The sequence below is a fragment of the Gigantopelta aegis genome, chromosome 9 (genome assembly GCF_016097555.1).
Source record: "Gigantopelta aegis isolate Gae_Host chromosome 9, Gae_host_genome, whole genome shotgun sequence".
Lineage (NCBI taxonomy): Eukaryota > Metazoa > Mollusca > Gastropoda > Neomphalida > Peltospiridae > Gigantopelta > Gigantopelta aegis.
Window position 1 is genome coordinate 28,744,179 of NC_054707.1, and position 26,742 is coordinate 28,770,920.

Below are 26,742 nucleotides of genomic sequence, written 5' to 3' on the forward strand. Positions count from 1 at the left end.
AAATTACGAGACAAAAGAATTGCTCCCTGAGTTGGATATGGAGGTGGGGACTATGAGTTTCAAGTGACCATGATAGAGCAACTTTGGGAATCTTTATTGGGAAACTGTTTGGTCATAATTGGGAAAAAGTCTGGTATTGCATTGGGAATATACATATGGGGAATAGGGCCAGTTAACGACCCCAAAATGTATGGTAGATTATACCCCGATTGTGTATGGTGTGGGTTTTTTGTAAGTATTTTGTTGACTTCGGTTATTAAAAAGCTGTCTTAAAGAATATGTGGGGTACATTATCAGACATATTGAATAACTTTGCGAGTTAAGAACAGATTGAATCTTGCACCAAATATCGAATTATGTTGTATGTAGTGTTATACATGTATGTGCCGGTAAAAACATTTTCTACCATTCTTTTTGTTTATTTTATGTCAAGTCTTCAGCTGTAAGCTGTGACTAAATGTTACATTAAAAAAATATATATTTTGTTAATTTTCAGAAGTATTTTTCATCCTTGACTTTGTATTATTTAGTATTATTATTATGTTTAAATGATACAGAGGTAACAACTGCCTTGTTGGAATTTGCTGATGTCACTTGTTTGGCTGGCAGGTATTTATATGCCGGTTACGTGAGGGCGCATCAACCGGCACGCGCCACTTTTACCAAAACAAGTACCAGTATGCACATTTGTCCCGTCACAGATCTCGCAAGATCAAAATGGACCAATGGTGACGAAGATAACATACTGTAAAATGGGGTAATATTAATAAGGGACTGCCTGGTAATAAGGGACATTTTTCTGTTGAAAAAACCTTTCATTGAATATTTTCATTTTGTTTTGAAATAGAGAAGCCAAGCAATGTTTTTTTTATTGAAGACTAATGTGTTGTTGAAGAATACAAGGTAAGATGTTTATTCATTATTGCTTGTACCTGTATGTTGGGAGAAAGCAGACTGTCTGAATGTCTGAATTTCACGAAAAAATTATGTTGGTCAAAACTTTATCTTTCCAGGATTAGCCAAAAGAAGCACACAAGAAATCACCATTGTTAAAGTAGTGAAATATATCAGATACATTTATATAGAATATCACAAGAATATGAGTATTTATTGTGATAAAAAAACGTATCATTTATTTTTCTGTGATTAGTTCATTTTGTGCCACAAAGCAGTCCCTGCCAGCTTACTCAGGTTTATTTAGAGCTCTGATTTAATTGTTTTCTACTGTTTTGTTGTGAAACATTATTAAATTTATTTTTTAAAATATACTCTTAGTTCCTTGTAATCCATATTGAAGTTATAATAGGAACATCAATTAAAACCAATGACAATCTATGGGGTAATAAGGGACAGTCATTAGAAGAAAAAAAACTACCAAACAAAATTGGAGTTTAGATTTTGAAACATGGCATGAACCATTGAGAAGTCTGACCCAAGTACATGTAGTCACAAAATGGCATAGGACTTCCTCCCACAACAGTTAGATGTATGGATAAATTACAAGAAAAGTATCAAAATCGTACCCTTATTACCCCATTTTACGGTACATGGATGACATAACCGTGGCCATGTTGGAATTGCCGAAATGGTGGTTGGTGGCCACAGACCACAATTAATTTCGCTATATATTTCTATATAGTCTTAGTGGCTATAACATTTTTTATTAATATCAGCAGGCCCGTGGATTTTTGTACGTACCTTTGCCTGCCTTGGAAACAATTACACTGAAAAGGACAACCCCTGTTGTCCAGCTCTTTCTCCCAGCATATTGGTTTAAACAAACACACTCTCTAAACCTGGCTGGAGTACACCCATTTTACACAAAAAGCACTACTTTTGCATGGGCCGGAATTACCACAAAAAAATCTTCAATGTCAACAAGTTACACGTTTACAAACTACATGCTCTTCCCTGTCACTTCAGTCAAATAGTTGCCACTTCATAGCTGTCTGCCACGGTCAAATAGCAGACTACTTGCACGGACAAATTTTCGGATGTTGGACAACCAAATGGGAAGATAACTGTAATCTGAGGCCTGGTATAAAACCCGGACTACTGGTAAGTATAAAATCCAAACTGCTGGGTTGGAATAAAACCCGGGCTGCTGGGGTGAAACATAGCAAATTTTGACAATACCCAGTAGAAAATCAGGCAGTGCAAAAATCCAGAATTCTGGAGGATTCTCATCTATGATTACATGATCAACTGTTTGGCTACCATTTTTGATTTTATGCTAATTAGCCAATTTTCAGGGGTCTGATTTTGTCTTCTTAAGATGAACCCTAAATTATACAGTAATTGAGGAAACTTCTGTTGCATTTTGTTTGGGTTCAGACTGTATATTTACTGGACTAAAAAAAGCTAGTTTGCTTTGTTTAACAAAGTTTTCAGAGGAAACTTGCATGACAGATATACTAGTCTTAAGGCACTGGTTGGGACAGGAAAAACAATTACTGGGCTACATAGGCACAAATAGAATACAGACTGACAATTCACCTTCTGTACACTTCATCAACATCAATGTTAGCAGGTGACCTGTTTCAATCTTAAATGTTAATTTTGTTTTCAGTTATGAATTTAAAAAACACCTCCCCAGACAATCCAAACAAAGTATCTAATGACCCCAAAATACAATTCTGTAAGAGTTACTGCTTATCTAAGTTACCTGAAGAAACTTCAGATGAACCCTCTCGCTCCATTTCTATTTTCTTCAGACCACGTTCAATGTATGTTTGAAAGAACTGTGATGATTTCTTCAAAAACGGTTCAATATCAGCATCTGGATACTTTTTCTTGAAATCATACAGTTCATTCAAACCCTTAAAAAAATCCACCAAAATTGTAATGTAACAAACAATAAATCTGGCTACAAAATACTGCTAGTGATTTGACAAAGTTTGCTTAAAATTGAAGTGTCAACTTGTAATTTGCTTACCTGAACATAAGGTTTGTTAAACCAGCTAAATTTCAAGATCTTTGGGTTTATTATTATGAAATTTATATCCCAACTAGGTATGGAGAAGAAAGAAAGAAATGTTTTATTTAACGACGCACTCAACACATTTTATTTAGGGTTATATGGCATCAGACATATGGTTAAGGACCACACAGATATTGACAGAGGAAACCCGCTGTCGCCACTTCATGGGCTACACTTTCCGATTAGCAGCAAGGGATCTTTTATATGCACCATCCAGAGTAGTACATACCACAGCCTTTGATATACTAGTCATGGTGCACTGGCTGGAACGAGAAATAGCCCAATGGGACCACCAACGGGGATTAATCCCAGATCGACCGCGCATTGAGTGAGCGCTTTACCACTGGCGAAACTGAGTGTTTTCTCTTTTCATAAATATTTACCTATTTACCTATTTGCAATTCCCCTTTTCCACTGATCTGGTCTGAACATCCTAACATTGCCTAAACTTTCCACTGTACCCAGGGTACACGTGGTTACGACTTCCTTCTTTCCCCTGAGTGCATGACAACCGATGGAATATGAAGGACAGGGATGTGAGAGGCTGGAACAAAAATGCTTACTTGTTGTTTGCAACCCCTGGAACTGCCAAAAATTGCATTCAATGCTAACAAATCTAAACTGGTTATAACTTATAATATAAGGCAAACATCATAATCTTGAAAACGTAAAAACATGCAAATGAACCTTGTGTGGTCAACAGTATTGAACATCATGGGGTTTTTTGGGTTTTTTAGACGAAATGGAAATGCGCATTTACGTGTTTCTGCATAGCTCTCACATCCCTGGAAGGAGGAGAAGCCGGGTGGGCCTAACCAGTGGTAAGGCTAAGTATTCATGAAAAGAGATGACCTCCGTTCATTTAATGTCATTTCAAACCAGTGATTAACTTCTGCATTTATTTCAAAATGCATCTGGCCAACAGCGTTGGCCACTCGACATCCTTATGGGTGTCAATTACAACACTAGCTTTTTAACCAAGAATTGTTTTGTTTTTAGTTTTATCAACATAATAATAACATTTATCAAAGAACATATTTAACCTTTATTGTGTTTTCAAGCAACTTACCTCCTTTGTGTTGTCCTTTGAACCAACCTTCTTGAAGATTTCAGCCAACATATCATGAGAACTTTTCGATAATCTTTTTGGCTTTGATGTAGGTTGATTCTTAAACAAAATCATAAAAAAAACCCATAAATAAATAATAAAATAAACCTATTTTCATTACCCCACACCAACACGTTGTGTCACTATTTGTCACCCTGACATGATTTGTCACACGGGTGACAAAACGTGCCAAATACTTCTAAATTTCGTACCCGGAAATGATTTGTCACACTTTCACCAATACCATTGTAATTTTGTTTCATCTCCCCTATACCCTCTTCTTTCTCTTCCCTTTACTTCATTTGTGTTAAAGGCACAGACTTCAGTTTTACAAAATGAAATAGGACTAACAATATAGCCTTTTAGCAGTTAAAAGCATTGCTAACATTACTTACAGTTTTCATATCCATGTATATCAGGGGACAATATTTCAAAATCTGAGGTAACAGGAAGTCGGTTCACATGGTTTTTATGTAGGTAACCAATGGTTCGGTTATGTGAGGTATATTTGTGAAAACTACATAAAGTTAACACAAAATACAAAAGAAAACATTTTATAGAATAGTTTCTTTAATGCTTGCTAAAGTTAACAATATTGTAAATGGACGAAATATCAGCCCCAGTACTGAACAAAATTAGATACACTTCCAGATTCCTTTTTTCGTTTTGCGGTGGTCAAGTTACTTTCACTTTATCGATGGTACTTCTATTTAGCCGCCCCCATCGGTCAGTGCACATTTCTTAAAAACTTTTGGCTTGACTCGATACTGAGCATTTAGTTTTCACTGGTCGCAAGTTACAACTGTTGCAATATAACGTATACTGGTTTGCTGTACATCAAGTATCTAAAAATCAGTCTAAAACATTTGTCAGAATACTTGTCAAACCTTAGGGTCTCGAAATTACAATACTCAACTGTATAATAAACTTCCTGTAATCGTGAAGTTTCAAGTTTTAATTTCTAAACGTCTATTGCATAAATTTAATTTTGCCTAACCGACACATGAACAAAACCACACGTGAAATATTGTGCCCTGTACACACATGTAGACACACACACTGTATATCTACTGAACAAAAGTCATATACTGTTTAAAATATAAAAATATAAATTATAGACCTAGTTTCGAACAGTGAATTTAAACAGCACACGTTCTTAACTACCGGTTAAAGTGCTTTTATTTATGTAGAAGCTACCTTGACAGAGTGCATAGGATGTTGGCCTGTCAAATGTCATGTGAATCAGTGCAGTAGGTTTGAAACCTGCCAAATGAAACTTTGTGTTTTTAAAATTACATTTACTGGGTTGACGTTTCTGCTGGTGGACTATTAGTCATCGAGTGTGTCATTAGCCCTGTTGTAATTTATAAATTTGCTGTATATAAATACAAAATTGTTGCTTTAGTTTCGAACCAAGTGTTTGACGGTACATGGACTTTAACTACTACTGGTTAAAGTACTTTTATATATGCAGAAGTCATGCTGGCCGAGAGAAATGCATAGGCATGCATGCTCCTAGTTTTGTAGTGGGGCAGGCTGATATCCTGTGACCTAACTATTAAAAAAAATAAAGTTTGTTTTATTTAACGACACCACTAGAGCACATTGATTTTTTATCTTATCATTGACTATTGGACATCAAACATATGGTCATTTTGACCGTTTTTTAGAGGAAACCCACTGTCGCCACATAGGCTACTCTTTTATGACAGGCAGCAAGGGATCTTTTATTTGCGCTTCCCACAGGCAGGATAGCACAAACCATGGCCTTTGTTGAACCAGTTATGGATCACTGGTTGGTGCAAGTGGTACCCACTGAGCCTTGCGGAGCACTCACTCAGGGTTTGGAGTCAGTATCTGGATTAAAAATCCCATGCCTCGACTGGGATCCGAACCTGTAGACAGATGGCCTAATCACGACACCACCGAGGCCGGTACCCAACTATTAATCCAATTTTTACATATAAACAAGATGAAAGTAAACTCACTGTAGAGAAATCATCAGTTTTATTGGAGTTCAGGATTTTCTTCAAATGTGCCTCAACTTTTGAGTTTTCCCCTACTAAGCCTGTGTGATTTAAAATCTACAAAACAATTAAAATAAATGAACATCTTAACAAATTTACTACATACAATTTACTAGTGATAAAGTTTCATGCACATCTGGGTTCTTTGTAAATACGGTAAAATACTCTTACAATAAACAGGAAGGGACTGCACAGAACACCTCACCTGGTGAATACACATACTACATATCAATTTTTAAGCAATCCTGGACCATTAAAGAATTTGAGAGTTATGCTTGCCATACATCTACCAATTGATTTGACTCTACGGTCGTGTTGATGTTAAGTGGTAGGTGGGTGCAAGTCAATGATGCGACAGTCATGTCTAATCTCCTGTTTTGCCTTGATTAAAACTTTGAATTGGGAGTCTGGTGTAGTCAGCTGGTGTGCGCCAATTTCTGGTGTGCGCGCGGTATCCCCAACCAGATGCAACAGGCGATTCTACTGTAGCCAATCACGGTACAGCATTCAATCATGTGATATGTGAATAGTTGATTGGTATACCAAAGATGCTCAATGAATGGTTAAATATATGATGTCATTGTCCAGAGCTATGAAAGCCATCCATTAAACAAATCAAGAGTTGACGGCAATTACATGAAGAAAAAGTTTACATGTATTTTAACCAAACACTAACTCAGCTTAACTGGGGGGGGGGGGGGAGAGAGAGAGAGAGAGAGAGAGAGAGAGAGAGAGAGAGAGAGAGAGAGAGAGAGAGAGAGAGAGAGAGAGAGAGAGAAAGTCAGTAATAATAAAGAAAATATATGTATATTGTGAATAATAGTATTAAAAAATATATATAGTGATGACGGCTCTGTACAGAACGTTCCTACACAGGGCGGTCTAGTATTTTATATACTTAGATATGGTGGAAAACACATTGAGGGAATAAATATATATTTTGTATATAAAGAAAATCTATGTATATTTTGGATAATACTTGAAAAAAAGAAAGAATATATATATAATGTGTGCGTGTGAGAGTATTAAATTTTTTTATATATAGTGATGACGGCTCTGTACAGGACATTCCTACACAGCACGGTTCGGCACAGTATACGCTGCAGTGAATGGTTACCAGTTGTTACCAGTTGACGATTGTCTACATGTGTACTGAGATATGAGGGGGGAAGTCAGTAATAAAAAAGAAAATATATGTATATTGTGGATAATAATCAATAAAATATATATGTGCATATGTACAACGTGTGTGTGAGTATCAAAAATAAATAAATAATGATGACGGCTCTATACAGGACATTCCTACACAGGGCGGTCTAGTATTTTATATACTTAGATATGGTGGAAAACACATTAACAGTAAAGGTAATAAATATATCTTTTGTATAATACTCAATGCGTCCGTGTTGACACTGTATAAAAACATGTGCATGGGTACACTTTGCCGCATAAAAACTCAACTTTGCCACCCAAATTTTTTTATGTACTTTTCCCAATTAGACAGACATTAAGAAAAATGCAACAAAACACATTCTGATATTTAAAAGATTACTTTACTGTTAAAACAAACTGATACATAATTTCAAGTCACTCAGTTGGTCACTTATAACCTGAAGCCAGTCAGAGACAAACCAGGTTTCTGGGACCCTGTCGATCGTCGTGCCATCTGGAATAGAGTTATCTGTAGGAGATATGACCTTTTAAATGAACTTTGAGCAAACTTGCATTTTCGTGTTATTTATAAGGTGACGAAGTTGGAGGTGGGCTTATTTACAAATGAGGGCCTAATTTCTTAAATGCTATCAAAACGGAGGGGGGCTTATTAAAAGACATGGGCTAATTTCTGGTCAAATATGGTATGCTTATAAAATAAATAAAATTCTCAAAATACAACACAATATAATCCCAACCGAATAGAATGTCTGGGGCCAAACTAGAACTGGAAATGTGTTAATATATGCACTTTAACTAACCAGACTTTAGCCAAATGTTTTTTTTGTAACTACTAAAATTCATGGAGGATACACACTTTAGTCAGTTATAACAGAAAAAAGGAAGGATTTCTAGAGTCTATATTTGTGTTCTAGTTTTGTCATAGCAAAATAATAAAAAAGACACCTTTAAAATTAATTTAATATAATAATCAATATCATAATTGTAAAATACCCCATTTATCTGTGAAGCGGTCGTCAGTTTCCGAGTAAATATATTTTTCAATATTTATGTAAACTTTTATCCTAGTAACAACTTCATAAAAATTGGGCTTTATTTTAGCAAATTTGCATGGGCATATATGTTGTTCAATTATTACAAGTGATTGATTCAGTGGCAGACTTTCATTTGGATTACCAAGTAAAACAGTACAGATGTTTATATTAATTGGGTTTTTTTTAGTTTTCGTTTCAAACCATTTTGTAAATGTTTGCCAAAAGTTGATGTCAGTCAGTTGGCCGGATGGTCGAGGAAAAAACTTCTATCCTATTGACTCACATAATGTGTTGGATGCAACCCAAAAATTAAAAGTGTGTACTCATTGTTGTTTAGAAACTTTTATTAATACTTTGTTTCAATTAAGAACTTATATCACATTTACATGTATTATTCATAAATATGTTTCCTTTTGAAACATTAAATATTTTTACCTTGTTTCCTTTTAATTTTGCTAAGGAATGTAAAATAGTGTTCATGGTCCTGATGGTAAGATCGGAACCCTTATTTCTGGAAGATGGATACATCAGCAGGAATGAGTTACAATCCATGAGGATGTGGTCCAGATTCAATGTGTTCACAATGTCAGGAAGAAGTCTCATCATTTTCCACAAGCACTGAAATACAAATGAAATAAACAGTCATCACCCTAAACATATACCCTAGATCAATGCTAAACTGGTCAAAGTTAAGTCCTACATCTTAAAATCTGGAGAAAAAAAAACTCAAAAGTAATGAAGCATATTTATGAAATAATATGTGTATACTAAACATATTTCAGACTAGGAAATAGATAATAGCATTTGCTTAAAAAGTGTCACATAGATAATAGAATTTGCTTAAAAAGTGTCACATATTACAACCAATCTATAAAGTAATACATTTGTTATGCCCCTCCGACATAAATAATTTTGTGACACCAAGTGTGCTTTGATCTGAGTAAAGTTCATAAACAAAGCTATGATCTATTTCTGAAATAACATTGACAGTAAGTACCTTTATATTAGTCCATGGGCCAGACACCAAAATCCTACCCCCCACGCCACCCCGATTTCTTAAATACCCCATTATATATATATATCAATTCCATATCTGCTTGTCTGCAGCAATAAATACGATATGGAAATTTGTTAGCAAATATAAAGGCCAAAATGGATGATATTCATCCTGTACAAGATGTTCATATTAACAAATAAAATAACAAAGCAAAATGCTGTATGATATAGAGGCATATAGAGGCATATAGGTACAGCTGTTTAAATTACATTTTTTATTTTTCAAATACGATCAGATGCATTGGTAATCATCAAATTTAAATACGAAGAACAGAGACAAAGGGAGATAATTTAATCATGCACTTTTACAAAAAAGTAAATACTAAAATACAGTGAAAATATGACTTTTCACAGGATATGACTTTTATGGTTTCCGTAGATCTATATATTTCATTGCTATTTATATAATAAAATGATATACTCATCAGCAAAATTTAAGCAATGCTTGAAATGCATTATTGTCTATATTTATATACACTTTGGAATGCCTGAACCTTTTATTATTAAAAATTGCACTGTATTTAACATATGGAGGCAGCATTATTCAAATATGGTTCAGTATATCTGATTTTTCTATACTCAACAAATTTTAATTAAGGGCTAGTAGATATTTTAGCATTTGTCTTTAAAAATGGGAAAAAATACAACAGGGCAATTTTTTTTATATAATAAAAGGTACAGGCAGTCTTAACATACATTTTTATAAACTATTTAAGAACAAGACATTTTATTTTTATTGGTCATTTGTAAAATAATTATAAATATAAAAATATATCTTGACTAAAAAACAAAAATTGCATTTTTACAATACCATGTTACCTGGGCAATGTGTTCCCCAGGATTTGAGTTCAGAGAGTTGGCAAAATAATATTTGGGGGTGAGAATGCTAGGGGTCTCTATCATATTTTATTATTATTATTATTCAGTTGTCTTTAGATGCATTCTGGAGTACATAATATATAGGTGTCTTGTACACATTATAGAAGTCTAAAAGAAAGATATATATCAGGACATATTTCTGTAATGTTTATTATTATTTTGATAATGTCAAATCTTTGATGAGAAGTATATATTTTTTTTGATGAAAAGTATATATATATTTTTTAAAGTATGGATTATTTGATATAAGCACAAATACATAATATATAGGCCTACTGTTGGGTTTTTAACTCAACACAAGTTACATAAAAAGGTATCGCTGAAGCACAAGTACATGCACATAATATATAATAGTGGATTATTACTCGTAGCACCCCAAGATCTATAGTGTGGTCAAATACTCCTCACATCACTACATGTACTCATAGAACCCCAAGATCTATATTGTGGTCAAATACGTCTCATATTGCACTACATGTACTCGTAGCACCCCACGATCTATAGTGTGGTCAAATACTCCTCACATTGCACTACATGTACTCATAGCAATACTGGTATGTATTTTTGTCTAGACAGCGTCAATTAATTGGCTCGTCTGGTTACCAATCAAATACACACCTGCCAATCAGGAATCACAGGTAGAAGCAACTAACAGCATAGACCAATTAACTAAAAAAGCACTCCGTGTATCATTTCAGTACGTAGGTTAATGCATGGGCAAAACATTGTTAATTGTTTCGACTTGTTGTGTAGCCACTTTGACAATGGTATTTTATTTTGTATTGAAAAATAATATATATAGTGCTGGATATACTTATTGCTGGCTTACTGGGATGTGTATTATTACAGAACATTGCAATGTATGACTATTTATCATCTCGCAAAAACCAGGTAGATTGTGTTTCTCTAGTTCTAAGGCTTATTCCTGACGTTACGCGTTAAGTATTATGTAACCACCAGCTCGCCAGAGGGCGTACTCACTGAGATGGTACAAAATGGCTGCGCCCGTTATATATAATAGCCGTTACATTTAACCGTTTTATTAATTAACTATACGATTATACGTGTTGATATTAAGCAATAATGTGCATTATATATCGTTGAATATGCATACCAGGCCAAATACCTTAATTGTCCTCTCCTTTAAAGAAATATGGAAGTGCCTACCTTCATAACAAGTTCAAGAAACTTGTTTGAACATGTTTCGTTGTTTACACAATCTTGCAACAGTCGAATGAGTGCACTGAAATACAACAAAAGTTACCCAAAGAATTATAGCACAACAACCTCCAAACCTCACCAAAAATAAAAATAAAACAATTTAAAAAACCACAACCGAAACATCCCTACAGTCCACTCCAACCTCCTACAAAAAGAGTTTTGTAAATAATTTGAGTTTGGTTTGACATAAAAAGAAAAGTTAAAGTGTTTTAGAAAAAAAAAATAATAATATGCTTGTTTGAAATTTATAAAAGTAAATAACTTATAGTAAATTCCTTAGTATGTGGGAAGGACTATATAGACAGCTTACAGTAACAACTAGGGATGGGATGGTTTGGGTTTTCTTTCTTTTTCGGTTCTATTTTCGGTTTTTGGTCCACGTTTCGATTTATTCATGGTTTGATTTATTCGCGATACTTTTCACAAGTAGTACAAGTACGCCAATTATCATCATACATACATTTTCAGAAACTATTTTAAGAGCAAGACATTTTATTTTTAATGGTCATTTGTAAAATAATTGTAAATATAAAATTATATCTAATTAGAAAACAAAAATTGCATTTTTACCATACCATGTTAGCGTGTGAGTCTGGGATACTTGGGCACTGTGTCCCCCAGGATTTGAGTTCAGAGGGTTGGCAAAATAATTTTGGGGCGAGAATGCTAGGAATAGTCTCTCCTCTTTTTATTATTATTTTTTTTAATTTTTTTATTCAGTTGTCTTTAGATGCATTCTGGAGTACATAATATATGGATGTCATGTACACATTATAGAAGTCTAAAAATAAAGATATATGTCAAGACATATTTCTGTAATGTTTATTATTATTTTGATGTCAAATCTTTGATGAGAAGTATATATTTCTTTTAATGAAAAGTATATATATTTTTTTAAAGTATGGATTACTTGATATAAGCACAAATACATAATATATAGGCCTACTGTTGATTATTTAACTCAACACAAGTTACATAAAAAGGTATCACTGATTAAAAAATAAATAAACAAACACAAGTACATGCACATAATATATAATAGTGAATTATTTAACTAGTTATTATTATTTTTTTCCTCATACTGAAAGTGAAAAAAATGAAATCTGCAAAGATTTATTTTAAAAAGAAAAAGAATTTTTTTTTGCAAAGTAGTTTGTGTACATTGTAGTTCAGGCCTGGTGCTTATAAAACTTTTAGAGACTAGACTCGAGACTAATAGATTCCGAGACGTGAACATCATGGCAATACCATACAAATTGTATGTGTGTGACATCATTAGAGAATGAGTCTGGACTCTTTAAAAGTTTTATAAGCATGGGCCCTGTATCTGCGGACGATTTAGTCCCCATAAAAACTTACGAAAATTAGCAATGTTGAATTGTTTTAAATTAATATGAGGGAATTTTTTATATTTTTTTTATTATTCTTGAAGTTAAGATGTCTTTACTTTTTTCAATTTTGACAACTGGGACGAAACATACTCAAAATGTTTATTCTCTTGGATATTAATGACTGAGGTCAGACCCTATTTTGGGATGTTACAATTTGCGGATTCTGTGCAGGATCCGAACGACACCTATCGCCCATGCAAACATGTCAGGTTTAAGGGAATCGAATGCTGTGATTGGATGAAATACTGTACGGGTCATTGAGATTACCAGCAAGGTGCGGAAATGTTTATACATGTACCATTTAAAAAAAAAAATCGAAAGGAACTGCAATTTGCACATTGGAAAACGGTGCACCGAACCATGAGCCTAAAACCGCGGTTTTCGGTAACATAGAATAATTGTCCCATCCCTAGTAACAACTGGTAAACACATATTCATTGACAACTGATCTTCATTTGCTATTTCCTTTCTGTTTCACAAAGGTTAGTCAGTCAATCTCAAATCAACCATTTTGTAAGGCTGCGCAGGCATTTCGGTCTCAGATTCACTTTAAAGTTGTCTAAAATATTCCTCAGTCATACACACAAATAAATCCCGGATAGTTTTTGAGAAATAGTAATTTTGCTCACTGACAGTGACACTGTGGTAGGTGTTAAATTTAGCTCAGAAATGGACATTTTTGTGCTACATTTCAAGTCCCATTATCTCCGGAAATAATGCTAACAGAGACATGAGCACTCAGAAGATTTTGAAGGTCTGATATATAGCAGACTGGTAGTTTCCAGTAGTCAGGGGTGCAGAAATGGAAAATATTTCACTAGCCCGCCGGACCAGAACCAACTAAAATTTACTAGCCCGCCAGAATTTCTACTAGTCTGCCAGCCTATTTAGTTAAATAATTTATTATACTATCAAGTTATTTATGTTGTTTTACAAGTCAGGTTAATGAAAGCGAAATGCTTTGTCATAAATTAGAGTGTTTGTTTACCGTGTGCATAATAGAGAAGTTGGACCTGAGCTGACGTCACTTCGCCCCAAGCTATACCACTGGACGTCACAAAAACAAAACAAAATGGCTGCCCCCAGTTAGCAGAAATAATCATGTTTTTTAAGTGTCAGTATGTATTGGTGGTCCGGGTATGCATCTTTCCAACACATAAATCTCTTGTTTGAGTTTACTCTACCTTTAAGGACACTTGGTAAGTTATCAACATCACATGGCAAATGAACAAAATCAGACCCTAAACCTTGATTGACAAATCAATACATGTTGAAATATTCTGATCAAGACTACCGGTAAGTTATTCACACTGCTTTCCTATAGATTTACAAAATTGAAGTGACATCCCGCAAGTATCTAACAGAAGAATCTATTCAAAACACACCGGCAATATACTTTTAACGTAAACAAATCGTTAATTTTTTAGCAACTACTGACCTTTGACACGCCCTGTTTCCTGGGAATTAGGCTAACTCAGAACCACTATCAAAACGGAACCATTTTTCAATTTTGTTGGTAAAAACGGAACCAATTTGGCTATAACGGCACCTCAATGTAATGTCTAAAAATAATATCCTGTAGATATATAGATTGTGGAGTGTCGCTATTTCAATCAACGCTAGGTTCCATTTTGTCCAATTTTGTTCCATTTTCGTTTGGGGCTGTTTTGGCATGGTTCCGTTTTTGCTATAATCCATTTCCGGAATGTCGCGCTTGCACAGTTCGGAACTCTAAGTCATTTATTATCAATGTGGCACATGTATTATTGTGCGTTTTGACATCATTCTAAAATGTTTGTTTGAATTTTTTGGAATTCTTGCATGACTGATGCGTAGTCGTGGATTCAATGCAAAAAAAATAAAATAATAATAATAATAATAATAAATTTTTAAAAAATAAAATAATTATAATACAGTCAGTAAGAAAAAGATAGACTGCCCGTCGGACTGGTAGTTGCATTTTTTAAATCGTCCGTCAGAATGTTTACTCGCATTTGGCGAGTACTTTCTGCACCCCTGAGTAGTCAAACTGAATGCCTAGAGCAGTGACTGCCATTTGTAAAATCGTACGGTAGACTAAACTCCAACAAGAGCCTTATGTGTTGGAAAGATGCATACCTGGACCACCAACACATACTGACACTTTAACAAATGAAAAACGTGTAATTTTAGAATAAATAAAAAACCATGATTATTCTTGCTTATTGGGGGCAGCCATTTTGTTTTGTTTTTGTGACGTCTGGTGGTATAGCTTGGGGCGAAGTGACGCCAGCTCAGGTCCAACTTCTCTATTATGCACAGTGTAAATAAATGCTCTAAATTATGACAAGATGCTTCGCTTTCATCAATCTGACTTGTAAAACAACATAAATGACTTGATAGTATAATAAACTATTTAACTAAATATATTTCAATTTGCATCAATATGACGAAATGGAGTTACAGTATTTTTTCTTTTAAAAAATACAAAGAAAAAATGCATATTATTAGGCCTATTGGTAGGATACGTTCGAGCAAAAACGACCACTCACGATACCCAAGTGATAATTTTCTTTTCTCTGCGACTACGTATTTGGTCAGTTTTGTGATTTTATATGGGAAAGTCTACTTAATCAAGGGTTTTACAGAATTACTTACAGTAATAAAGCTGGTAAAGTCCATTACGATTTGAGGTTATCACACAATACCCTGTGTTCTTAATAAAAGAGGCACATCTTTTTAGTGTGTCTAGGGACCATCTAAATATACACCTGCCAATCAAGAACCACTACAGGTACAGGCCACAGAAAGAAAAGACCAATTAAGCAAGAAAACACTCCGACTATTATTTCAGTACGTGGGTTAATTTATATACAAAATATAATACTGTTATTTCAACACTTTGACAATGGTGGTTTATTTTGTATTGAAAAATAAACCACATATACACGTTGCTGTGTTACTGGGATAGATATTATTACAGAAGATTGCGATGCATCCGCAAAAATCAGGTATGTTTTGTTTCTTCAGTTCGAAGACTAATTCCTGACGTGACATGTTAGGTATTACGTAACCACCAGCTCGCCAGAGGGCGTATTCACTGGGATGGTACAAAATGGCTGCGCCCGTTATATATAATAGCCGTCACATTTAACCATTTTATTAATTAACTATACGATTATACTTGTTGATATTAAGCAATAATGTGCATTATGTATCGTTGAATATGCACACCAGTCCAAAAGCCTTGCTTTAGCATTCCTTTAAGGAGCTCCCCTAAATTTTGTTTTGTGAGTCAATGCTCTCCTCCGAAATTAGCATAACTTAATTGTTAAAATGTAAATGTCACCAAAACTGATAATAATATAAAACAATCAAATTAATATCTGTTCATGTTTCACTGTCATTTATAACTTTTCATCAAACAAATATTAATTTAATGCAAATTTGTTAAGGGGAGCATTTTTTCACACTGCAAGATGTTTTATGGGTACAATACGGGTTTGGGCGCGATTGCGCTCGTCAAATGCCAGCAACTGAATTTTTTTTAAATGCCATTTTATCTTACGAGCAGCAATTTTTGAGACATTAAAAGTCTTACATTCATTACACACATTTAACTTTTTTCTCTGTAAAATCCACCACAATCACTGTATAAATAAAAAAAGTTTTTTGCTATCCTTTCGGTTTAATCAATAGCAAATAACTATTGTTTGGAGTTCAATTAATCACAGACAAAACAATAGCACAAAGGTTTTGAGAATAGTCTGTTGGCTCTTTAAATTTAGTGTCATGAAATATTAGCATCTTGTATGACCTGGCTAAATTCAGTAACATTTTATGCTCTCTAGCATTTGCTGATTTACAGTATTAGGAAATGTTCACATGATGAAGTATATCCTTTAGTAACACCACATAAGCACATTGTTGTAGGTCTATTAATTAAGAGATTTAATCAATTTAATGCTGCTTAAAAACATAGTAATATACATAATTTGTTTTGTTTTTTATAATAATTACAAGGCATTAATTATTTAAATGCTATTTGGTTTTCTGTTTAATTACAAACTTATAATAACTAATATTAACCAGTATTTTTCCGTATGTAATTAGGCAAAGGAGATACAATGGCAAATTTGATATAGAAAACGGTAAAGAGATAAACATGGTCATTGTAATGAGGTCCGATTGTACATACATGTACATAATCAATAGTATTGAAATGTCAGCAGTCTTAAAATCAATAAATACATTAACTCTTATCCCTCCAGCTTTACAACCAGAAAACGTCATCACTGACCCACGTTTCCAACGTGAAATGTGGAATTTTCAACTTACATTATTCAACCTCAAACTGTAAAAAAACCCAACTAATTTAACACTATTTTGATGTGTGTCATAGTTTAGAGGACATATTACTGAGTCTAATTACCAAAATAAAATTTAGAGAACTTATTAATTTTTTTTTAAATATTTTTTTTAAACCATACGATCACGAACCACGAAGTCATTGTTTATGACAGTTTATTTTCACTTTCAATCGACAAGTAATCCATCCATCATCTACTTCAAACTCTGTATTACCAGTTATTTTCAGCGATACATCCTTTACAAATCTTCAGTTTTCATTAAATAATAATGTCCAACATGTTTTAAAAGAAATAATTATACAAATAGCCAGAAATTGAAACCATGTGCACGTTACGTCATCAATAACGTTTATACAAATTTAGACAATTTTTTGTTTTCCTTTCAAAATTGCTATAACTTAAATACGAATACCAGTCAACAAAATCAACGTGTTTGATTGTCATTCTACTGTGTTCTACTGTTCAAAAAATCAAGATAGATAACTCCTGTGAAAGTTGACAGCTGGGTTTACGAAGACCGTTTACGAAGACCGGTTGCATCTAGACTACAGTCGAGAATTAGTTTTTACATTAGTTTTGTGCGTCTCGACTGCAGTTGAGAATGGGAAGGAAAGAGTTAACATTGTAATAATAGCAAAATGGTTATGCACTTACGAATGGTTCGTGAGTGCTAAAATCATGCCTAACTGAAAAATAAATTTCCTAAGGAATTCTATATGGATAGTGAAATTTGGTACACATAAACTATATACTATTAGCTATAAAACGAAACCAGTTTTGGGATTTTTAAAGTATACCCACATTTTTTGATTTACATTGAAAATTGCCCTACAATAACTTTTGTCAGATTTCAGAAGGTTGTTCCATAATTAACTATCACACAGCTGTAATATTTAAGATTTATATAGCAAATGGGATGGACTTCGCAGAGAATGTTTTTTTTTAATGTGTGTAATGAATATAAGATAAATGTTTTAGTGTCTAAAAATGGCTGCTCGTAAGATAAATTGAAATTTTAATGATTTTTCAGTTGTGACTTCAATGTCTCTAGGGGCGAGACGTAGCCCAGTGGTAAAGCGCTCGCTCGATGCACGGTCGGTCTGGGATCGATCCCCGTCGGTGGGCCCATTGGGCTATTTCTCGTTCCAGCCAGTGCACCACGACTGGTATATCAAAGGCCGTGGTATGTACTACCCTGTCTGTAGGATGGTGCATATAAAAGATCCCTTGCTGCAAATCGAAAAGAGTAGCCCATGAAAACGCAACAGTGGGTTTCCTCTCTCAGTATCTGTGTGGTCCGTAACCATGTCCGACGCCATATAACCGTAAATAAAATGTGCTGAGTGCGTCGTTAAATAAAACATTTCTTTCTTTCTTTTTTCAATGCCTCTAAGTATTCAGTATTACCAGTCAAAACTACCGGTCTGCTATATATCAGATATTTATAAACTTTTTAGTGCTCATACATAATGTTATGTTTCTCTGTACATTATTTGCTGGATAATGGGACTTGAAACATAGGATAAAAATCTAAATTTAAATTTAAATCTACATGTACAATGGCTAGCAAAATAACCATTTCTCAAAAACTATTTAGAATACAGAGCCCATATTTCAGATTTATTCATGTAGATTACTGGAGAATATTTGATACAAATTTCAAGTGAATCTGAAACCAAAGTGCATGAGGCATTTGTTGATTTGAAGTGGAATGACCCTGAGGCTGTACTATCACAAAGGTATCAGTTGATGCAGGAAAATCTAGTTTTTGCAATCAGTAACTTTCAACAATTTTCACGAGGAAACATTTTCAATACAGAAAACCACCAAGAAAATGCACAAAGATCTAATATGGTGACCCCTATTCGAAATATGCAAAGTGTCACCTGAAACCAAAATGGCAAATCATATTGTAAGTTTTGGATGATAAATATGGAAAATTTGAGACAGAAAACCCAGAAATATTGTACTAATTAGTAAAAATCCAGAATTCCTGATAAATCCGGAAAATGTTTCTCTCTGGTGTCACCATATTTTTTAATTTATCACTCAAAATAGCACAAACAAAATGGACAAAGTGGTGAATGAACTAGTAATGCATCAGCCAACTTTCTAATGTGCTGAACCGTTTAATTGAAAGTCAAAATAAATACTCTGTAATCTAGTGTTTATACCTCATAACATTGGTGTGGTCCGACTTTTCTATAACAGTGACCACCGTGACATTAACAGAGCGAATCACTTGTGGTCCTTCTTCAAACTCTTCCAGACGATTGTCAAGTATCATAGTAATCAGAGAGTGTAACACATCCTTCAGGATATCCTTCGATGCAGCTTTTGCTAGGGATGGAATATTTAAAGCCTGCAAACAAATCAACAGGTTCAGTAAGGAATATCAACAAGGTTATATACAGAAGATTTATCCATTCTGTACAATTTCTTACAAAGAAAACAATATAGGTAATTCAACATTTAAACATCAGATTAAATCAACAGCTGTTAAAGCTAAATGACACCAATGATGTTTATTTGGAAAGGGGCCAGGGTAGATGAAACCAGATCACCACTGATCAGATTTTAAACATAGTTACTTACCTGACCCCATTATAATCAGAATAGTTATGTAAATGGAATACTGAATTTGATTAAGTGACATTCACACACACACACACACACACACACACACACACACACACACACACACAAATCCAACCAGAAATGAAAAGGAAAATATGCACAGATCATAATTTCAGACACAGGAATTAAGACATGTGATTTTATATATTTTGTGAAGCAAGTGAAACATTATTTAGCAATTATTAGTGCCAATCAAATATGATCAAGTGCTGATTTGTATTTTGTGAATGGTGACCATGGGGGATTTTTAATGCCAATACCGGCTCCAACCCAGAGTAAGAGCACCGTTAGGCTCAATGGGTACAAAGGCCACAGACACCAAGTTTCACCCACTTCACGGGTGGGATTATGTGTGTGTGTCTCTTGGGTGTATGACCCCACATGGAGGATAATTACCTGGCATGCACTGAAGGTTCCGTATACCCCGGGCTCGGGTGATACTGAGATAGCTCATCATCATCTATGTTTGTAATGTCCAAAAACAAAAAAATTCTTTGTCTCTGTGTTAAATGTTTGTGGCATTTTCTTTAAATAAGAAAGAAATAATAATAATAATTTAAAAACAAACTGTATATGTCTACAGACCTTTTTTTCTAGAACTTACTGCAAGAAGAGTTCCTAATAAACACTTGTACAGTTTGATGATGTCATCCTTGTTAGTCAAGGGATCACCCATGAATGTAGAGTAAACAAGTTTGAACTGCATAGCAAGCATCATTAATAACTGGTCCATGTGATTTGTCATGATCTCTGCTCGTTCCTCATTCTTTAGAACCTCATCAATCTAAACAACAAAGACCATAATTAATATAATAGTTTTCCTGATTTTTAAAATGCATTAAACTTCAAATTTAATCCATGGCTGATAAAAGTATGTTTATTTTTATTGAAAATAAGAATTTCATGGATTAACGTCTCACGTGCTTCGGTAGATGTAAATTGATCTAGGTCACGGCACTAGGATTATTGAAATTTAAGCAAACGTACTAGGGAGACACTCCATAACTGACTTATGCATTCATAGTCATCAAATAAAAACATTTCAATAGCAAGTTTACACTGAAAGCTGTCCAGCGTTCAGAAAAACAAAAAACGTTAAGCACTATTTTATTTTGATGTAAAGACATCCAGAATGACGTCATTTCCATTCAAAAAGACACCGTGCCACATATTCTTACGTCATTTGAATATCTAGTAATGGCGGACTGGAATTAAAGTTGCGTGTACAGTTTACAAAACATGGATTAAGTTTGAGATTGTATGATAAAGAGATTATTACCCTCATGTGTTTCAGTATCGTCAATATCATATATCGGGAATAAAAATAATGAATTATGCTCACCAGAGGCTCGCATAATACTATTTTATTCCTAATATATGATACTGACGATACCGGAAAACATTCTGGTAATAACTTCTATTTTATTTATATTTTAACACATATTGATAAAAAATGAAAGATAAAACCATAAATTATTTAAATTTATAGTTTGTGAGAAATGGACCTAAAAAGTTTGTTTTGTGCAATGACACTATTATAACACATTGATTTATTAATCATCAGCTATTGGATGTCAAACATTTGGTAAAAATGGACCTAAATGTGACACCATTACCACTCTTGCTGTCGGAAAAGTAGTATCTATATGTTACACATTGACTTTGTTAAAAAGGAAAAAAAGAACAGCCATATAATTTCAAAATTAAAATCTGTTTTCTTCCACTTCCCATTCATAAACACCTTATTTATTGTATACCTGTTTCTTCACATTTCAGTTAAAGTAGCAAATTCCATATTTTATTGGATTATATCAACTATCAATATACTATTACAGTGTTTTCTGCAAGTATGGTGACACATTAGAAAAACTGCCAGTGCTAATACAAAATGCAAACAATAATTACAACAAAAAAACAAATAAAAACCACACACTAACTTGTGTCAGAGCTTGAATGCACATGTTGATATCCGAACTGGTAATCTGTGAAAGTACAAAGCCAATCGTAGCAGATGCATCCTTGGAATCTACCAGTTTCATAGTGGCCGATGGGTGAGCACTAAAAGACAAATGTCAAGGTCAGATGTTGGCTTGTTAATTTAAAGGTGGCTAATACATTAATGTATCCTACAACTCACCCATAATATCCATGTCATAAACCCATTTGATATTAACATAATGATTATTAATTCGGTTAATAATGTTTTGCTGTCAGTGGGTCTGTCAGTTTCTATTATTGGAACAAATTCCTAATCCGTTAATTGGACCAGCCTGACATGATTGGACCAGCCTTGTGCATGATTTAAAATAATAAATAAATAAATAAAATGAATAAATAAATATATAGTGGTCAATAGCATAAAATATACTGAAATAATCTATAAATGTATTTATTGTTGACTGTTCAATGTAGTGTATTCAATAATTATAAAGGACTTTAAAATTTAAAAAAAGGTTTCCACCTTTGTTGTTACAAGTGGGAGTGAACAGCATACCGCATTTTCCCATGTATTATGCGCATCGGTGTATAATGCGCACCCCCCACTTTGAACGTTTATTCCAAGAAAAAAAAACATAAAACACAATATAATGCGCACCGTTATTTTAAACCACAAAATCGACAGTGAATGCAAGATGTACCGTTTTCCCCGTCACCAAAATTAACAAAAAGCGAAAGAAGCGGTATATTCAAGAAACAAAACTTAAGTGAGGTATTTGAGTACATAGACCTACATGTCACATTAAATAAAGGCTAGTACTTGCGTAGTTACATGTCACAGACTCACACGTGCATAAATCAAAACAGTTATATACCCCATACACTGTAAATTACTAATAAATATATGAAAACAAAAATATAGCATATTACATTTCGTTCTCGTGGCTAACGTGAATGCGCGAGATTTCTAAATTTATAATAGTGTGGTATATTTCCGGTTTGCCGGAAATGGCCGAATTAAATCTCGTGGAAATTAAAAATATTTACGGTCCAGTTTTGTAATTTTTGTGTACTTTTTAGCGAGGTATGGATACTTTTGTAGATTTATTTTGCATTTATTACAATCATCACAAGTGAAAAACGTTTTTTAAGAGGGTTTTGGCGTTTCGTTGTAATGAACACTGTCAATAACCTGTAAAGTACCGTAAACTACCGATCGGCGATTTTTCATGGGTGATCGCTGGACATTTTTAAAAGATATTTTTTCTATTGCTATGTATAGTGTGCACCCCCATTTTTAACCTGTATTTTCTGGAAAAAAAGTGCGCATAATACACGGGAAAATACGGTAGCTACACCGGCAAACTCTAGAGTCAGTAGAGGTCAAATGTCATCCAATCAGAGACAACGCTATTAATTGTTTTGTCTAAGCATGTGCTAGCTCAAGCTGTCATCTTTTATTAATTTTCAGGACACAGTACTGAATACTTTTTATACATATATGGGACTTAAAATTCATAACTTTCATTCCTTTTTGTAATATTATTTATTCCATTATGTAAAATATATACAATTTGTTTTATTTTTCGCTGTGATTTTTCCCCACCCCTGGTTTTATTTATTGTGTATAAAAAAACGGCACAGATGCAGGGATTTCTGAAATGGGGTCCAAATCTGGAAGGATGGGGAGTCCAAATGTGATATTTTTATTATTTAAGCATTTAGAATAGTTAATATAATTATGTTTCCCCTTAAAGGTTAGGGGCGGTTTTAAAAAAGGTGGGGGTCCAGACCCCTCCTGGATCCGCTACTGATGAAGCCAAAACAAGGGTCTGAAAAGTAAAAAGTAAAGTTTGTTTTATTTAACGACGCCAATATAGCACATTGATTTTTTTATCTTATCATCGGCTATTGGATGTCAAACATATGGTCATTCTGACAGTTTTTTAGCGGAAACCCGCTGTTGCCACATAAGCTACTCTTTTACAACAGGCAGCAAGGAATCTTTTATTTGCGTTTCCCACAGGCAGGATAGCACAAAACATGGCCTTTGTTGAACCAGTTATGGATCACTGGTCGGTGCAAGTGGTTTACACCTATCCATTGAGGCTTGCGGAGCACTCACTCAGGGTTTGGATTGGTATCTGGATTAAAAATCCCATGCCTCAACTGGGATCTGAACCAAGTACCTACCAGCCTGTAGACCGATGGCCTAACCATGACGCCACCGAGGCCAGTGGGTCTGAAAAGTGACTGTCGTCAACCGTAAACATTGCTGACTGTATTGTTAGTGATGTTTTTGATACACGTTTTAGTAACAGACAAAATAACTATACAGAAATTATTAATTTTACTCACAGATATACTTAGCCAGTTTTGTTGCATATGGTATTTTATTAATCGCTGGCATTCATTATAGAATTACTTACTTTTGACAGCTGCCATTTTAGTTGATGTATTACAAGGACGGGTCAAAGAAGTGTTAAGCAAAAGGGTTATAAATATAATTTATGAATTTTGATCATCAATAAAATAATTGAACAACACAATAGTGTTCAGATTTGATATCAGCGATGAATTAGGAAATTTGTGTAATTTGTCAGACTTATTTTGATCGGTAACATTGTATTGTTGTCAACTGTAAAAGTCCCCCCCCCCCCCCCCCCCTCACCCCAATTACAGCGTTAGTTCTAAATAATTTAGCGTTGCTTCAAATAATCAATTGTGATTAATATGTATATTTTTCAGCAACACAGATAGCAAAATATATTATGGTTCGAATGTTAACCCCTTTTAGTTGCACTAGCTGATGTTAATTTAAAAACAAATCATTTAAGTACTGAATGTAATATTAACATCATAAGTCTGAGGTGTAAATATTTTATTTTTCAAATATTAAATACTTACTAAAAAGGAAGTCTGTTGATGAGATAAAAAATATTGTCAGATTCCTTGTGCAAAATAAAAAATTTAAAGGAAAAAACATTGACAAGATTTAGGCTGTGTGCTATTTTCATTAGTATTTGTTTTAAATTATTGTCAAGTAAAATGTCTTACGAATCATCCATAAATGTTTTTGTCATATTATTTTGTTTGTTCATATATTAATAGACCACAATACGTGGCAAAACACATTTATACTGTTCATGTATTTATAAATAAACTTATTTGATTTATATTAAACAAGTTAATCTCACCTATAATGCATATATATGTAAATCCGCCATGTTTTTTCTGACCAAAATTCTATTTAAAATTTTTAATGCATTCTTGTTTTGCACGATACTGTATCGAACATATTTTCTAAAAATATATCAATACGACCTTGTTCATAAGGTATTTACGAAAGTAAGATTAATTAGACTTTTTTCTGCATTTGATGCAGATCTGTTACCCATTTACACCGATTTGTGGGTTTTTTAAACACAATTTCATAATTTTGACAAAATATTTTTACATATGGGACTCAGTCTGTATAGGTAATTTTACCTTATCATAAGTGCTTGCTATTAGAATATTACATATCAGTGTAAGATATTACTCATGACATAACAATTGCTCAATATCTAACCAGTTTAATATTGGCACGCTGACTGGCATGGTAGTTTATTAATTTGAATGACATCGGTATTTGAATGACGTCAATTAGCATCTCCTGCAGTAAAATGATTCTGGTAAACAAGACTACCATTAAAAACAAACTGACAGCCGATTACCAGCACATGACCGATTGAAAAATCACACATTAAAAAGTGAAATTAGACAAATAAAGCTGTAAAAAGGTGGAATAAACACTAAGAAAAAAACATAACTGTGAAGGAGAAAGGTCTCATTACACAAATCACTTGTGGGTGACAGTTCATCCATCACGGTCCACTATAGTTCCTAATTGTGACACACGTTATGGCTCACATATTCACTTCTAGGAAATGGTGAAGAATTAAAACAATATGTATGTTTAATGGTAAGCCTTCTGGCTGTATTTTGCCCATGTTATTTTGTAATATTGTGCATCAACCTTTTGGGACATGGGTATGCAGCGCAAGTGACAGCCAGAGTTAATGAACCACCTGTTCGGACCGGTACTATAGCCAGATGTGGTTATATAGCAAAAAACTGAGACAGAAATGTTCTCAATTTTGGAGTAAAAATAAATGCTTACCGTATATCTTCGCCTATAAGTCAAATTTTTTTCACCCAAAAATTATTTTATAACTTGGGGGGTCGACTTATAAGAGGGTAAAAAAAATTCACCAAAAAATATTACTGTTTTGGGGATTATTTTACAAGTTTTATTGTTGAAGTATGCCATGTATTTATACTCAGATATGTTAATTTGACACATTTATTTTTTATAACCTATTTTTTTTTGGCATTAGAACAGTTTTGGTTATGCGAAAAGGCGTACGATCTCACTCACATGCCAAGACAACAGTCCACTTAGTTAAATTAACAGTCATCACTAATAGTAAAAATGTAAACAATACTAACTCCCTGTTGCCTGAGTTTATTTTGAAATCTGGTCACTGGCATTAATGGTTGTTCAAACAATGTTTTGGCGGTGATTAACTTCATGAATATTACTGAGCTTTCCCTTAAAATAGACTGATCTCTGCAGTTCACTATCTAGAGCAATAGGGACACACATCATTTGGTACAAAAACCAGTGTACTTTCCAGAGTTATCCTTCTTACATGTATTAATATGGCGGCAAAACGTGATACTTTCAGTTTTATCGTAGTGATCTGTTGTCAGTGTTTATAAATAAAGTTGTTGTCTGTGCACAAAACCATCTGTACAGTACTATACAGTAACAGTCAAACAGCTTTCACTCTCTACTAAGGGAATATTTCGTTTTAATGCTATGTAATAATGATAGTTTGATTGGAATAGTCTGATTATATTGCGATGTACAAAACGTGAAAACCGAAATAATTTTCTTTTGTTCA

At 33.8% G+C, this 26,742-nt stretch overlaps 1 protein-coding gene across 2 annotated transcripts in view; it reads right to left on the minus strand.

Moving 5' to 3' along the window:
* LOC121381864 (cytoskeleton-associated protein 5-like) overlaps positions 1-26,742 on the minus strand; it is a 200,247-nt gene that overhangs the window by 23,724 nt on the left and 149,781 nt on the right. The window contains exons 35-42 of one of the 2 annotated variants that reach the window (XM_041511240.1): positions 21,793-21,913; positions 20,460-20,639; positions 19,393-19,580; positions 11,425-11,500; positions 8,758-8,940; positions 6,077-6,172; positions 4,050-4,148; positions 2,666-2,819 (exon numbers count right to left, since the gene is read on the minus strand). In XM_041511240.1, the coding sequence (XP_041367174.1) occupies positions 2,666-2,819; positions 4,050-4,148; positions 6,077-6,172; positions 8,758-8,940; positions 11,425-11,500; positions 19,393-19,580; positions 20,460-20,639; positions 21,793-21,913 (1,097 nt within the window). Of the gene's footprint in view, positions 1-2,665; positions 2,820-4,049; positions 4,149-6,076; positions 6,173-7,591; positions 7,782-8,757; positions 8,941-11,424; positions 11,501-19,392; positions 19,581-20,459; positions 20,640-21,792; positions 21,914-26,742 lie in introns of those variants that run through there. The other variant, XM_041511241.1, reaches the window with a different exon arrangement.